At 39.3% G+C, this 17,254-nt stretch overlaps 1 protein-coding gene across 1 annotated transcript in view; it reads left to right on the forward strand.

Annotated features, from left to right (window-relative positions):
• Positions 1-15,032, forward strand: part of PSTPIP2 (proline-serine-threonine phosphatase interacting protein 2) — a 98,891-nt gene extending 83,859 nt beyond the window's left edge. The window contains exons 7-15 of the mRNA XM_061169700.1: positions 5,732-5,830; positions 6,420-6,465; positions 7,348-7,427; positions 8,745-8,843; positions 9,796-9,892; positions 10,012-10,093; positions 11,321-11,355; positions 12,429-12,486; positions 14,880-15,032. Coding sequence (XP_061025683.1) covers positions 5,732-5,830; positions 6,420-6,465; positions 7,348-7,427; positions 8,745-8,843; positions 9,796-9,892; positions 10,012-10,093; positions 11,321-11,355; positions 12,429-12,478 — 588 coding nt within the window. The 3' untranslated portion in view covers positions 12,479-12,486; positions 14,880-15,032. The remainder of the gene's footprint in view (positions 1-5,731; positions 5,831-6,419; positions 6,466-7,347; positions 7,428-8,744; positions 8,844-9,795; positions 9,893-10,011; positions 10,094-11,320; positions 11,356-12,428; positions 12,487-14,879) is intronic.
• The last annotated feature ends 2,222 nt before the right edge of the window (positions 15,033-17,254 follow it).

A 17,254-nucleotide genomic window follows, 5' to 3' on the forward strand; every position in this document is an offset into this window, starting at 1 on the left:
AGACACATGAAAGAATGCTCAACATCATTAATCATTAGAGAAATGCAAATCAAAACTACAATGAGGTATCATCTCACACCGGTCAGAATGGCCATCATCAAAAAATCTAGAAACAATAAATGCTGGAAAGGGTGTGGAGAAAAGGGAACCCTCTTGCACTGTTGGTGGGAATGTAAATTGATACAGCCACTATGGAGAACAGTATGGAGGTTCCTTAAAAAACTAAAAATAGAACTACCATATGACCCAGCAATCCCACTACTGGGCATATACCCTGAGAAAACCATAATTCAGAAAGAGTCATGTACCAAAATATTCATTGCAGCTCTGTTTACAATAGCCAGGACATGGAAGCAACCTAGGTGTCCATCATCGGATGAATGGATAAAGAAGATGTGGCACATATATACAATGGAATATTACTCAGCCATAAAAAGAAATGAAATGGAGGTGTTTGTAATGAGGTGGATGGAGTTAGAGTCTGTCATACAGAGTGAAGTAAGTCAGAAAGAGAAAAAGAAATACAGTATGCTAACACATATATATGGAATCTAAGGGGAAAAAAAAAAAGAGGTCATGAAGAACCTAGTGGCAAGATGGGAATAAAGACACAGACCTACTAGAGAATGGACTTGAGGATATGGGGAGGGGGAGGGGTGAGATGTGACAGGGTGAGAGAGTGTCATGGACATATATACACTACCAAATGTAAAATAGATAACTAGTGGGAAGCAGCCGCATAGCACAGGGAGATCAGCTCGGTGCTTTGTGACCACCTAGAGGGGTGGGATAGGGAGGGTGGGAGGGAGGGAGATGCAAGAGGGAAGAGATATGGCAACATATGTATATGTGTAACTGATTCACTTTGTTGTAAAGCAGAAGCTAGCACACCATTGTAAAGCAATTATACTTCAATAAAGATGTTTTTAAAAAAAAAAAAAAAAAAAGAAACAGGAAACATCTCGAATAAACAACCTAACCTTGCACCTAAAGCAATTAGAGAAAGAAGAACAAAAAAACCCCAAAGCTAGCAGAAGGAAAGAAATCATAAAGATCAGATCAGAAATAAATGAAAAAGAAATGAAGGAAACAATAGCAAAAATCAATGAAACTAAAAGCTGGTTCTTTGAGAAGATAAACAAAATTGATAAACCATTAGCCAGACTCATCAAGAGAAAAAGGGAGAAGACTCAAATTAATAGAATTAGAAATGAAAAAGGAGAAGTAACCACTGACCCTGCAGAAATACAAATGATCATGAGAGATTACTACAAGCAACTCTATGCCAATAAAATGGACAACCTGGAAGAAATGGACAGATTCTTAGAAATGCACAACCTGCCAAGACTGAACCAGGAAGAAATAGAAAATATGAACAGACCAATCACAAGCACTGAAATTGAAACTGTGATTAAAAATCTTCCAACACACAAAAGCCCAGGACCAGATGGCTTCACAGGCGAATTCTATCAAACATTTAGAGAAGAGCTAACACCTATCCTTCTCAAACTCTTCCAAAATATTGCAGAGGGAGGAACACTCCCCAACTCATTCTATGAGGCCACCATCACCCTGATACCAAAACCAGGCAAAGATGTCACAAAGAAAGAAAACTACAGGCCAATATCACTGATGAACATAGATGCAAAAATCCTCAACAAAATACTAGCAAACAGACTCCAACAGCACATTAAAAGGATTATATACCATGATCAAGTGGGGTTTATTCCAGGAATGCAAGGATTCTTCAAAATACGCAAATCAATCAACGTGATACATCATATTAACAAATTGAAGGAGAAAAACCATATGATCATCTCAATAGATGCAGAGAAAGCTTTCGACAAAATTCAGCACCCATTTATGATAAAAGCCCTGCAAAAAGTAGGCATAGAGGGAACTTTCCTCAACATAATAAAGGCCATATATGACAAACCCACAGCCAATATTGTCCTCAATGGTGAAAAACTGAAACCATTTCCACTAAGATCAGGAACAAGACAAGGTTGCCCACTCTCACCAGTATTATTCAACATAGTTTTGGAAGTGTTAGCCACAGCAATCAGAGAAGAAAAAGAAATAAAAGGAATCCAAATCGGAAAAGAAGAAGTAAAGCTGTCACTGTTTGCAGATGACATGATACTATACATAGAGAATCCAAAAGATGCTACCAGAAAACTACTAGAGCTAATCAATGAATTTGGTAAAGTAGCAGGATACAAAATTAATGCACAGAAATCTCTTGCATTCCTGTATACTAATGATGAAAAATCTGAAAGTGAAATTAAGAAAACACTCCCGTTTACCATTGCAACAAAAAGAATAAAATATCTAGGAATAAACCTACCTAAGGAGACAAAAGACCTGTATGCAGAAAATTATAGGACACTGATGAAAGAAATTAAAGATGATACAAATAGATGGAGAGATATACCATGTTCTGGGATTGGAAGAATCAACATTGTGAAAATGACTCTGCTACCCAAAGCAATCTACAGATTCAATGCAATCCCTATCAAACTACCACTGGCATTTTTCACAGAACTAGAACAAAAAATTTCACAATTTGTATGGAAACACAAAAGACCCCGAATAGCCAAAGCAATCTTGAGAACGAAAAATGGAGCTGGAGGAATCAGGCTCCCTGACTTCAGACTATATTACAAAGCTACAGTCATCAAGACAGTTTGGTACTGGCACAAAAACAGAAATATAGATCAATGGAACAGGATAGAAAGCCCAGAGATAAGCCCACGCACATATGGTCACCTTATCTTTGATAAAGGAGGCAAGCATATACAGTGGAGAAAAGACAGCCTCTTCAATAAGTGGTGCTGGGAAAATTGGACAGGTACATGTAAAAGTATGAAATTAGAACACTCCCTGACACCATACACAAAAATAAACTCAAAATGGATTAAAGACCTAAGTGTAAGGCCAGACACTATCAAACAAACTCTTAGAGGAAAACATAGGCAGAACACTCTATGACATAAATCACAGCAAGATCCTTTTTGACCCACCTCCTAGAGTAACGGAAATAAAAACAAAAATAAACAAATGGGACCTAATGAAACTGAAAAGCTTTTGCACAGCAAAGGAAACCATAAACAAGACCAAAAGACGACCCTCAGAATGGGAGAAAATATTTGCAAATGAAGCAACTGACAAAGGATTAATCTCCAAGATTTATAAGCAGCTCATGCAGCTCAATAACAAAAAAACGAACAACGCAATCCAAAAATGGGCAGAAGACCTAAATAGACATTTCTCCAAAGAAGATATACAGATTGCCAACAGACACATGAAAGAATGCTCAACATCATTAATCATTAGAGAAATGCAAATCAAAACTACAATGAGGTATCATCTCACACCGGTCAGAATGGCCATCATCAAAAAATGTAGAAACAATAAATGCTGGAGAGGGTGTGGAGAAAAGGGAACACTCTTGCACTGTTGGTGGGAATGTAAATTGATACAGCCACTATGGAGAACAGTATGGAGGTTCCTTAAAAAACTAAAAATAGAACTACCATACGACCCAGCAATCCCACTACTGGGCATATACCCTGAGAAAACCATAATTCAGAAAGAGTCATGTACCAAAATATTCATTGCAGCTCTGTTTGCAATAGCCAGGACATGGAAGCAACCTAGGTGTCCATCATCGGATGAATGGATAAAGAAGATGTGGCACATATATACAATGGAATATTACTCAGCCATAAAAAGAAATGAAATGGAGGTATTTGTAATGAGGTGGATGGAGTTAGAGTCTGTCATACAGAGTGAAGTAAGTCAGAAAGAGAAAAAGAAATACAGTATGCTAACACATATATATAGAATCTAAGGGGAAAAAAAAAAAAAAAGGTCATGAAGAACCTAGTGGCAAGATGGGAATAAAGACACAGACCTACTAGAGAATGGACTTGAGGATATGGGGAGGGGGAGGGGTGAGATGTGACAGGGTGAGAGAGTGTCATGGACATATATACACTACCAAATGTTAAATAGATAGCTAGTGGGAAGCAGCCGCATAGCACAGGGAGATCAGCTCGGTGCTTTGTGACCACCTAGAGGGGTGGGATAGGGAGGGTGGGAGGGAGGGAGATGCAAGAGGGAAGAGATATGGGAACATATGTATATGTATAACTGATTCACTTTGTTATAAAGCATAAGCTAACACACCATTGTAAAGCAATTATACTTCAATAAAGATGTTTAAAAAAAAAAAAAGATGTGGTACATATATACAATGGAATATTACTCAGCCATAAAAAAGAACTAAATAATGCCATTTGCAGCAACATGGATGGACCTAGAGATTGTCATACTGAGTGAAGTAAGTCAGACACAGAAAGACAAATATATGATATTGCTTATATATGGAATCTAAAAAAAGGGCACAAATGAACTTATATACAAAACAGAAACAGACTTAACAGATATTGAAAACAAGCTTATGATTACCAGCAGGGAGAGGAGGGGAGGGATAAATTGGAAGATTGGGATTGACATACACACACTACTATATATAAAATAGGTAACTAATAAGGACTTACTGTATGGCATGGGGAACTCTACTCAATACTCTGTAATGACCTATATGGGAAAAGAATCTAAAAAAGAGTGGATATATATGTATATGTATAACTGATTCACTTTGCTGTACAGCAGAAACTAACACAACATTGTAAATCAACTATACGCCAATAAAAATTTTTTTAAAAAGTGTTCAGCTACAGGCTTCATGCTTGATACAGAGAAATGTCTATAAGATATTGTTGCATAAGGAAAGAATTGTTGCATGAATATCTTATGTGCTGTAATTAAGAAAAGTTATGAACCTTTGTTTCTGTGTGTGTGTAGCACAGAGAATTATAAGGTTGTTTACTGAAAGGTTAACCCCAACTGAACTGCAGGGGATGCTGAGAAATGTAGGAAAGCACGTGAGATATTTGATGAGCACAAACCATCTCTGCAAAGGTGTCTTGATTCTTAGGCAAGCATTTTTTGGGGGGAGTATCATTTTTATTTATTAGCCAACTGATTCACAGGTTTGCTTTGTTTGAACAAGTTAAGTCTTTGCTTCAAGAGTTGAAACAGAAAATTATTTGATTCACTAACTGTAGTTTGTGAACTGTTTTCATACTGCTGATAGTAATGGTAGCACAGCAGAGACCACGGCCTACTTTTAAACTAGCTAAAACAGAATTCTATAAATCAAGAAGGAACATGACTATCCTTGAGCTACAGAAATGATGGGATTGATGCCCTCCCCACTGTCCACATGCTATGAGGAGGCACGTTAGAATATTGAAACATAGTTATAGTTACCAGGACCAAGTGATTGCATCTAAGTTCTGAGGGTTACGAATATTACATATTCATGTCCTATAGTTACATAAGTGTTTGATTTTGCCTACTTCAAATTCCATCTTTTGTTTCAGTAAATTTTTAAAGCTCATGTACTTTGTTTTTGCCAAATAGGAGTTGTTACTTCCTTGATCAGGTTGCCACTACATACATGATTTGGAAAAGGGCTGGAGAGACCTTCCAAAGATAGATAAGAAAGAGCGTTTCCTCTGAGTGCCCCCGGTCTAGTGGTGATCAGAGCCCTAATCAGTGTGCCCTCTTCTTTCCTGGGCGTGGGGGGCTAGGGTGGCTGCTCCTCAGGGTCACAGTCTGCTTATCTGTTTTGATCCTCTTTTGGCTCATAACTACAAAGGCAAAGAAGAACTACGAGCAGAAATGCCGAGACAAAGATGAAGCAGAGCAGGCTGTCCACCGGAGTGCCAACGTGGTAAACCCGAAGCAACAAGAAAAGGTACCCGGGAGAGCAGACAGCCTGAAAAATCCGAGATTTACATATATCAAGCTAAAGCCAATTAATAGTCTTAATAAAAAATGGACTGGCACTCTAACCTCCCGGCAGTACCCTCCTTCAGGCCATTAGAGTCCCCCTAGCCAGAAAAACCCTTGTCCTATTTTGGGGGTTGGGGAAGAGCTAGAGAAGCATAGCCACAGGGGAGGGGGTTCTGAGGTTTTCATCTTTTTTCAAAACTCAGCTCATGTATTCTTTATAGCTAGGCTGCCTCCTGCTTGGGTGTTTTATAAATTTAATTTTATAAAATCTGGATATAAGATGGTCAGCAATCAGAAGGTAGGGAGGGATATGTTTTTAGGAAGATGTAGGGCAAGATGCTTGATGGCTATTTTCCAATGGCGTTAAGATTAGAGGGCAAGTTGAATGATTAACTCATGAGAGAAATATAGGTTAGACTTGAACTAGAACTTGTCTCTTCTCAGTTATTGCTTTAAAATCTGTTTTGCCTTTAGAAGCCTAGCCCAGCATTCCTGACCTCTTTTTTGTCTGTTTGTTTGTTTTTGTGTTTGTTTTTGTTTTGTCCTCACAGCTTTTTGTGAAACTGGCAACTTCAAAGACTGCAGTAGAAGACTCAGGTGAGGGGTCTGGGGGGAGGATTGTGGTGGGGCTTATGTTATCCTAAATCTGTCTGAGAAAGGTAGTTTTATATACCATACAATAGTGAGTATATACATATACAGTAGGATTAACAAGGTATGAGAAGGGAAGGAGGGAGAAACAGAGGGAGGGAAGAGAGGGGGGAAGGGAGAGTATATCAGAACCCGGGAGAGTGGGAGGAAGCAAATGAGACAGCAGTTTCTGGCCATTGCTGCCTTAGGTCTTGCTGCCTGACAGGTGACTGAACGGTGGGGGTTGGGGGAGAGGGGGGGTCAAGTGGCAGCTGCTTTGTGACCAGGTGCTCACTCTGATTTATTGGGAACATCTATCTTAAAACCGCTTTTCAGCCCTGATAACTCTTCTCTGCTGTGAAAGAAACAGCCAAGTTGTGAGGCCTTGTCAGCACTGAAGTCTAAAATCCAAACCAAGTGTTTGCAAAGGCTTCTAATTCCCAGAGTTTCTTGCTGGAGACAAGCCTCTCACAACCGTGGTCGCTTAAGTTTCTAAATCCAAAACTGAAGTAACTTGGTAGTTCACTTTTCTGCACCCCTCATTGTTTGTTTAATTTTCCTGAAAATGGTAAGAGGTGGAAGGAAACCCTGGCTGAGGTTCCTTGTCAGCTTTCACTTCTCTTTCCTTGGAGCATTTCTGGCTAATTGCTTGGTTTTTCTTTAAAAAGAATGTGATGCCCACCTTTGCTTATTTTTCACAAAGATATGATTGAGGGTGAGATGTAATTATGGCCTTCCAGAGTTCAGAGCTCCCGGGAGCCCTGTGAGCTCCCGGAGGGGCCTGAGGGCTGGGTCTGCGAGCCCCCTCCCATCCAGTTTCCAGACCCAGGCCCCTCCCCTCCATTGCAGACAAGGCGTACATGCTGCACATCAACACTCTGGATAAGGTCCGTGAAGAGTGGCAGAGCGAACACATCAAGGCCTGCGAGGTACCTGGAACCCGAAGGGCGGGCCTTCCTACCTCTACTTCTGTAGAATTACTTGAGGGCAAATTAGAAAGAAACTGTGGGTCCCTCCTAAAAGACTCTTTTCTGCTTTACTTCCTTAATTCCACAATCTAATGGAAAAGCCTGAAATAAGGGCATTTTTATATGGTTTTAAAACATGCAAAGCAATATCATATACATCTTATGGATGCATACATATTGTCAAAATCTGCATAGGAATGATAAAATTTGGGATAATGGTTATCTCTGGGGGAGGAGGAACATGGTAGAGATTGAAGAAGGCACACAGAGGCTTTAACAGAATCTGAAGCAAATATGGCCAAAAGTTTTGACAAAGCTGGATGGTTGGTATATGGGTCTTCCTAATATCACTCTCTATGATTCTGTCTACGTGAAATATTCTATAATAAAAATAATGTAATATTCATATACAGTACTTATATACTGTGTATGAATAATAAAATATTTATAGATGAAATAGTGTATTTCCTTCAAAATACTCCAGGGAGTAGGTGAGTTGGTAGGGAAATAGGTAAAACAGTCAGTTGTGAGTGGATAAATGTTTCAGCTGGTGATGGGCACATGGGGATTCATTATGCTATTCTCTCTACTCTTGTATATGTATAAAGTTTTACATTATAAGAAGCTTTAAAATGTAATAGTTTTGTAGTCAACATTTAAAAAATACTTTAATATATAACATCCACTGTTCAATAGTATAGCATCCACTTTATAGAATAGTTTGATTTTCCATAAGTTGTATTTGCTTATATCCAAAAACTATTGTTCAGGAAGTGACTTTTTAAACAACTTTTTTATTAAGGAAATTTCAAACATACACAAGGATGAAAGACAAGTGCAAGGGCCCCCATGTACTCATCAACTAGCTTCAACAATTGTGACCGTCTTGCCAGTTGAATTCACTCATTCTGGGAGGGGGTGAGAAGGAGGGCAACTCTTTGAATTGGAGGCTCTGGCAGGCTGCCCAGGTACAGATGCCCATTAGGCAGTTGGAAATGTGAGCTGGAATTCAGGTTAGAACATTGATGTTTAGGTTCATCATCACCTCTTACCTTCAGAACTATATCCAGTCCTATTTGTGTTAATATGTTATTAGAATCCATTTGCATTCTTTGCCTGAGTAAGAGTTTATGAGCTTCCTTGGTGGTGGGTGGGAGTACACTAAATGAGACAATAAGCTTACAGGTAATTCAAGGTTGAAATTGTTTCTTAAGTCATAGCCAGTCTAGACAGATGGCCCCTTTCTCTGCATATGTACATGTAGTTTTGTTTCTATAGGTGTTTGAGACTCAAGAATGTGAACGAATAAACTTCTTTCGGAATGCACTGTGGTTACACATGAATCAGCTGTCACAACAATGTGTCACAAGCGATAACGTAAGTCAGAGGCATCCACGGAGGATGCTTTGCATATTAGATTCAGTAGAGTGGAAGGAACCATAAACATTTATTAGTTCACCCCCCTCATTTGAGGCCCAGGTAGGTACAGTGACTGGCCCAAGGCCACATGGTGAGTATGGACCCAGATAAACACCTAACGTGCCTGACTCTTGTTTCACTTTACCACCATGACTTTCTCTCTAAGAAATTCAGGGTTAGAGCAGGAGAGCAGAGAAGGGAGACCCAAATGCAGTTTAATTTATGGAAAACAGAGATGTCACAAAATGAATGTGAGTCCCAGAGACTGCTCCAGTCTGAAACGGGGTCACTCCAGGACGGCACCAAGGACTAGCAGACTGAGCCATGCCCAGGCTAACGGTCACTCCAGGGCTCAGGATTTACTTCAGCAGTGTTCCAGGGCCATTAGCGATCCAGGTTTAACTTGTACACAGCAATTGTCATGGGTTCCCAGGTCTCAGAGGGACATGAATCAAATTATCACAACCTTCTTTCCTAAGAAATAGCCACCTTCGCTTAGATGGGACATTCGCTTTAGAAGAATAATTAAACACCCAGAAAACAAGTAGGATTGACTGGAAGAACTTTTCTCCAATTGTCTTTGCATTTATGTGTAGAATTGGTCATGGGACTTGGTATCTATTTTCTTTGTCCCATCAGTAGTTAAAAAAAAAAAAAAATCTTTCCGCCAAGGTTTCTGTGCTGCTACAAAAAAAAAATCTATATTTTTTGTCATCTTCAAAAAAAATTTAAATGCAGATATGCATCAGAGAAATCCCTTTATATGAGTCCAGGACTTGGGAATGTCTTCTTTTTTCTTTTCAAAGCAAAATTTGGAAAACAGCCATTCATTAAACCTCCTACTTTAATAAGCCGTGTCACCATTTTTATGGACATATACCTCTACCTTGATTTATCTTCTTTTTGTTAGATGTATGAAGAAGTCCGTAAGAGTTTAGAAATGTGTAGCATTGAGAAGGACATTGAGTACTTTGTGAATCAACGCAAAACTGGACAGGCTCCACCAGGTGAATGGATCTGTGGGGTGGGGGGTTAATTAAGCAGTTCTATTAGTCTTTCTTGTCACAGGTCATTGAGAATGGAAGTCATCAGCCTCTTAATGTTTTATGTCTTGATGATTCCCTAGCACCCATCGTGTACGAGAATTTCTACTGCCCCCAGAAGAATGCAGCCCCACCAGGAAAGCCTACGGGGCCTAACTTGACAAGGTAATATCCAGCTTTCTTTCACGTGAAGAAAAGTACTTTTGGGGACTTCCCTGGCAGACCAGTGGTTAAGACTTTGTGCTTCCACTGCAGGGGGCACGGGTTCAATCCCTGGTCAGGGAACTAAGATCCCACATGCCGCAGTGTGGCGAAAAGAAAAGTACTTTTAAAGAACATTTTTATTTTTAGTGTTCCAATTCTAATATGGACGTATTAGAATCAGAACATATTTACCATTGCATTTGCTTAGTGAGGCTGCTAGGTTTTTGGAAATAGCATTTTTAGGACAAATGTTAAATGGGTTGTACTAGTCATAGTTCAAGGGGGATTGTATCATGCTTGAGTGTAATTATTATTACTCATGCATGAATCCTATACCTTTCTTGTAGAAAGCAAGAGTTGGCAAACTCTGGCCCCCTGTGAGTCAAATCTGACCTACCTGTTTTGGTAGGGCCTGCAAGTTAAGAATAGTTTTCATGTTTTTAAATGGTTGAAAAAAATTGAAAGGATACTATTTTGTGACATGTGAAAATTACATGAAATGCAAACATCAGTGTTCATATGTAGAGCTTTGTTAGAAGATGACTGCACTCTTCTGTTTCCATTCTGTCTACGGCTGCTTTCTCATTGGAGCTGAGTAGTAATGAGATAGAAATGCTGTGTGGCCAGCAAAGCCTAAATCATTTGCTTTCTGGCCCTTTACAGAAAAAGTTTGCTGCCTTGATATAAAGGATTCTGAGGGAAGAGAAACTTCTGTTTCATATACAGTCACCTCGAAGTCTAAGCTGTTGAATTTTCAGTCCAGTTTTTAAAAAGATAAGGGAGTGTTTGAGGGGGAAGTGCAAGTTCATCACCAGTGTTTAAGAATGCCAAGCGCTGCTCAAAGCAGTAACTTTGAATTAGTTCCTTTAACCCTGACAGCAAGGTAGGAACTGTTTGACTTCCCATTTTGCATCAAGGCGATCAGAAACTCTTGCCCACATGACCACATGACTGAGATTTCTGGGCTGCAGGGCAGGGCTCTGTGCATCCTGCTCCCCAGCATAATGTAGTGTCTGCAGCCTGGATCCAGGAGGTCAACGCTGCAGAGCTTTTGCTTCATCTGAACTTTTCTTAACCCTCCAGAGCAGAAACCAGATCTGATTAGCATGCAGTGTTTGTAGAGTGAAGTAGAAATTTAGAAAAATAACAAGAACTTATCTGAAAGATTTTGGTTTTCATTTCTTACAGGAGAAGACCTCTCCCAATTCCTAAAAGTTTACCAGGTAAAGACTGTTTGAAATCTTAGGTCAGGTATTATTTAAGGTTGAGTAGCTAGAATTTTGAAATAAAAGGAAAGAAGGGAATAAATAGAATCAAATTTCCAAGAGAATGAACCTATTATTAGAAACTATAATACTGTTTGTCACAGAGTGGAATTTGGTAATTCATGGTCTATTTTATAGCTTGTCCAAGAGAATTCAGCTACTCAAGTACCAAAAGAAACTTACTAGGCATTCTTACTAAGAGATTATTTCTCTTATTTCTCTTATTATTTCTCTCTTGGACCATGAGAACAGCAAAACTGAGATATAGTTTCCTTTGGATTACACAGAAATATAATTTATAGAAGATGTCTGGAAACATGTAACTTAATATTATGTATTTTGTACACTGCCTATAATTGGATCTTTCACTGAGAACCCTGGTCTCTTTTTCTCTCTGAACTCCTATGATACCTCTGGGAGAACCACACACTTAATGCTTTTTGTTAATTTGTATTTCCTGGATAATTACAAGATCCTTAAGGGCAGGCACTTTGTTTTCTCCTGAATCAGTTGCAAAACATAACAGTATTGGGCACATAGTAGGTGCTCAACAAATACCTATTATTTGAATAAAAGAAAGATATGCCTACCTATGTTCAAAGGAAGAGGGAAGAGACATCTTGGGCTGCATTTAGCATCTTAGCAAAAATTTAGTGACTGAAAAAAATTTAGTGGCTGAAATTACATCTTTGAACTAGATAAGGATTTAAGTTAATTGATTTCTTGTTACCTTATAATTACCACTTGATACTGTGGGACTTACTTTTGTCCATTTTTGAAGATGATTTTACTGTAGGGACTGCTATCTGGGCATGGTTGAAAAATGGCAAAGAAATCATAATAGGGATTTCCAATATGTTTTCTGACTTGTAGTTATGACTATTATTTGTAGGTTTTGTTGCCAGATATATTTTCTTCTTACAAAATGGCAGTCACCAGACTCTGAGTGGGATGCCTTGATTTGAAAAGGGCTAAGATATTATCATGAAAAAATGTTAACTTAATGTTGCTCTGTGTTCTGCCCTTTGCAGATGACCCTGATTATTCTTTGCTTGATAACTACAATTTGATCTATCAGTAACATCAATGGTAAGAACCTTTCATCTTCACAGAATCAAGTTGCGTTTAGACTGGTGATTGTATTTTTGAAGTCTTTGAAGCTTCTTTACAACATCACTGCAGGCAAACAAGGCCTTGCATCAGGCCTTGCACTGGTGGGCATGGTGCCCCTGCAGGATGGCCTCTGGTTCCCACAACTGAAAGGGGACTGAGACCACTCCATAACTACTTAAATGAGGGTAATTCCCCTTCTTTATTCTGTAACTCTTTATTTGCTCTTATTAATCTCTTTCATGGCTATTACACATCTATACTTAAGGCAGTGCTACAAACAAATACACCTACTCCTCACTGTTTAAGTAATTTAGCCTCTAGTGCTCTCCCCCATTCCCCAAAGGGGAAAAGTCAAGTAAAAAGAAGTCAGTGAAAATGAGGCAGGTGATATCACGCTCAGCAAATACACAAGAGCATTGTAGGGGTCATCCTGCACCAGATTATTAGTGCTCTGAACTAGTTAGTAAACCAGAGGGATTCCTAGAGCCCAACTACTAAGCCAACTGTGGCTGCAAAGGTGATTCTTCCCATTTGGCACTCAGGAGCTTGCAACATGCCCCAGGTCAATATCAGTCTTCACAGCTGGAAGGAATATCTCTGAAGCCAAAACAGCAATACTAAATGAAACTCCTCACGAACTGTAATTCTTTTAACCCAAATGGGCATATATATGCATATATGAGCAAAGAAAAAATCTTAAAGGATATCTTCCTAAACAGATAATAGTTTTTCTTTTTGCTCATCCATGTGTTCTAATTTGTCTACAATGAAAATGTGTTACTTCTTTAATTAAAAACTGTTTTAAAGAGTTGGTCCTCTTGCGTATTCCTGATCTTAGGGTGTTCTTGGGAGTGACAGGAGGGGTGGGTAGGATTCAGGGAGTTGCAATGGAACTAGAAAGACCTTTCTCCCACCCTTCTTGGGTTGGTGTTGGTGATATTTACTGTCACTTATGAAACAGAACAGGTTTTAACAGTGTTCCGTGGTGGTTTTCCTCCAGTGTCCTCTACCACTGAAAAGTGCTTGGAAGTGGGCACATCAAACATTACTTGCCTGCACTCCTCTAAAACCACCCACTTTGTGACTTAACGGCCAATTAGCTGTTAGGACAGAAGCCATGGTTTTCTTGATTAGACAGAAATAATCAGAAAGTATGATTTATATTTACATGTAAGTCTTTAAATTGCTTAAGAAGTGTGTTTATAATATTTAAGGAACTTTGCTGCGAAAGATAGTGGATATTGAAGACATAAAAAACCGCATCCTCTAACTATATATACCTTTCTGACCAACAAACAAATTGTAGTCTTTACAACCAGTCATCACCTCTGCTTCATTTCATAAGCCTCTCTCTTTCTCACGGAAAGAGGCCCGGCCCATTCTGGAGGTAGAGCAAGAACATGGGAAATCAAGTGACTTGGTGTTCAAAGGTGGAACCTGCTCTCTAGAACACCATGCAGTGATGGCTGTGTGGTGGGGCATCAGCAGCTCCAAGAGTTTCTTTTTTATTTTTTACCTTCCTTTTTTCCTCTCTCTCTTCTTCCTTCCCTCCCTCCCTCCCTTCCTTTTTTCCCCTTCCTTTCTTCCTCCCTTCCTTTCTCTCTCTCTCTCTCATTCCTCCCCACCTGTCCCTCCTCTCTCTTTTCCCTTCTGCCCTCCTCTCTTTTCCCTTCTTCCCTCCCCACTTTCTTCCTTCTCTTCTCTTCTCTTCTTTTCGTTTCTCTTTTCCTTCCTTTCTTTCCCTCACGCATTTGGGTAAAGCATATATTCTAGTTGCTTAATAATAGCATTTGACCCAGCAACTGTAGTTCCTCAGAGCCCAAGAATCTGCTGTTTGAATGTAAGATGCCAATACCAACACATTTACTGAAGTTTGGTCATTTCATTGGGCCTCATTAGTGCCTGTGCCAGCTCAAGGAGTAGGAATTGAACATGTATAATTGACTGAATTTAAGAGAATTTTAAAGAGGGAGTCTACCTTTATTAGTAACTTAGTTAAGCGACATCACAACATTTAAAATAGTTTGAACCTTCGGAATTGACATTTAAATAGGAATCTTTAGGGATTTGCGATTTGTTCTGCAGTTGTTGATTTTAGCTGCTATTCTTGTTTTTAATTCTAACATGTTTAGGTAAAGATAGATTATGACTTTTGAATTAAAAATATGTATATAAAAATATAAATGTATGTGTTATTTATCATAAAGCAATGTTTTTATTCCATTTTTCATCACTTGGAATACCCATTTCTCACTGTTTGTTTTCCTTGGCCAAGCACATTGTTCTTGTTGAATAAAATCTCAATGTAGGAGCAGGGTGCTGATATGAATAGTTAATTCAAATGAAATTTCTTTATTATTTTCTTTCAGAAAACAAAGCTTTTTATGGTTGGCGCTTCTGTGGCATGGAAGGAGGCACTTAAAGCAGCAGAATCTGTAGAGATTACGTCAATCATGAAGACTTTGAAGTGAACCCTTGCTATAATGTTTTGATATTTTAAAATTTATGGTAGACATTTAGTTCAACTTAACCTAGTAGAGTTCTGCAGTTTTTAAAAGAAGTTTGCAAATTGCCCAACACTGAAGAATTATACTTTTCCAATCAAGTTACTCAAGTTGTGAATGAACTGTGTTTTCTGCTTGATTCAAGAAAGTCTGTGGATTTGAAGCCTTGACTCTTGGGGGTTGGGGCAGAGGTGGCTGCAGAGGAGTCTGAGCCAGCAACTCAGCAACTCAAGAAGCTCCTTTGCCTTTTGGGGGCAGCGTGCCTATGGAATTTACACAGTGACACATACTCAGTGGTGTAAGATTTAAAATCACCTTCCTTTTTGGCTGGAAGGTTTAGAGGCCATCTGATAGCACTTTCTCACTTTACAGATGAGGAAATGAGTCCCAGAAGTGTGAAATCGATTTCCTTACAGTTCTCCCAGCTGACTACGGACAGACACAGAAGGAGAGTACAAGCTCATCCCCATCACCATCCTTCTAACCCTTCCTGAGGCTGTGATGCGCATGTTGAAATTTAAGACGCCAAATGTTTTTGCCAACATCTTTTCACTCGGGAAAGTTACCAGGGTTAAAATGTCAGATTTATTTTTATATGGCTCACTGTGTGTACTGAACTACAGAGCACCATATTTAATCTAATCTAAGAAGCCATTCGTTGTAAAACATCCCCTTACTTTATATACCACTAAGAAAGTCAGTGGGGGAGTTGACACTTGTGACAATTAATGGCCAAGCCCATTGGAATTTGAGATGCTAAAGTGTGGGGGAAAAAGCACATCCTAGAATCAATGAAACATGGTATTTTGACTTTATCCCTGAAGAGAATTTTAGACTTACAAAGCCAGTACTCAATCTTTGGTCTTCACAGAAAATCTTTCCCTTTCTAGATCCTGGAATTTTTAAAGTGTCAATCTTACCCTTTCACAAATATTTGGGTCTTCCTTTGGTCACCCACAAACAGCAGGGAGATTGGTCTAATATTCGCACACTGAGCAAATGGTACATTTTAGTTAATGACAAGTTAAAATAGCACTGGCATTTATTTGGGATGTTGTGAAATTCTGGTACCACAAAGAGCAGATACCTTCCTTTTCTGCTCTGTGCATAGCTTTCCCAGAACTATGGACAAAGTGATTGAAGGAAGATTGATTGTTTCCCCTTTTCATATAAGGTGCTGCTGAAAGTGGCAGCTTCTTGTCATGACCAGAAGCTTGCATCAGTTGGATAGTCTTTTGAAAAACTGAAGTTTGCAAAGGGTCATTGACTTCCCCAGATTGAACAGGCTCAGGAAATTTTCCTTTGAACTCAGAACATTCTATTTTTAAGTATTTTATTTATTGTTAGCAATTCCATAGGGATTTCAATTTTCTCTCTACTGATCAGTGTAACTGATGTAAAAATGTCTTAAGAATTGAAAATATTTTTATTTTATTGCTCTTCCAGTTCAATATGAAGTAAAATAAAGGTTCTTGGTGATTTGGGATTTATTTTGCATTTTTGTGTTAATTGTATCTCTCTTCCAAGCTGTTTGACCCCTTGTCACATTTGCTATCATTAGACCACCATAGAAGGACAAACTGCCAGTCAGGGAAGCCAGGAGGAGACTGGCACCAAGCCACTTACTACTAACCCTTCAGGTGCCGGATGCAGGGTCCCTTCCTCGGGGAAGCATATTCCCTGCCTCCAGGCTTGGTGGGATCCCACTGCTGTCTCCTTCCCCACTCTCACATTTTCCTTGTTATTACAGGATTCACTCTTGAAATTAATTGTTCAAAGTCTGGCTTCCCTCCTAGACTGTAATCTCCATGAGAGCAGGTCCCTCTTATCGTTTTTCCTGCTACATCCCCAGAACTTGACACATAGTAGTAAATATGAAAGAACTAGTGGCCTAGAAGAAGATAACGTAGCTAGAGAAACAACCAGTTGAGAGAGAAGTAGGAGTGTAAAGGGAAGCCAGTCAAATAAGTTTACATGATGAATTTAGTAAGTATGAGCTGTTCTGCAGACTGTCAGCACCTTAATTTGGGTTCCAGCAGAAGCAGACCCTGGGATAAAGATTTGAATGCAGGTACTTTTTCTGGGGGGTGAGCCCAGAATGCACCAGTATGGAAGTGGGGAAGTAAGACAGCGAAGGGAAGGAAAGCAAAAAAAAATGTTCATTATCAAGCAAGTTACCACTGTGGGCAATGAACTTCAGCTGCTGGGACTCTTGGGCGACAGTGTGGGACCCACACCTC

The sequence above is a fragment of the Eubalaena glacialis genome, chromosome 15, assembly GCF_028564815.1.
Source record: "Eubalaena glacialis isolate mEubGla1 chromosome 15, mEubGla1.1.hap2.+ XY, whole genome shotgun sequence".
Classification (NCBI taxonomy): Eukaryota; Metazoa; Chordata; class Mammalia; order Artiodactyla; family Balaenidae; genus Eubalaena; species Eubalaena glacialis.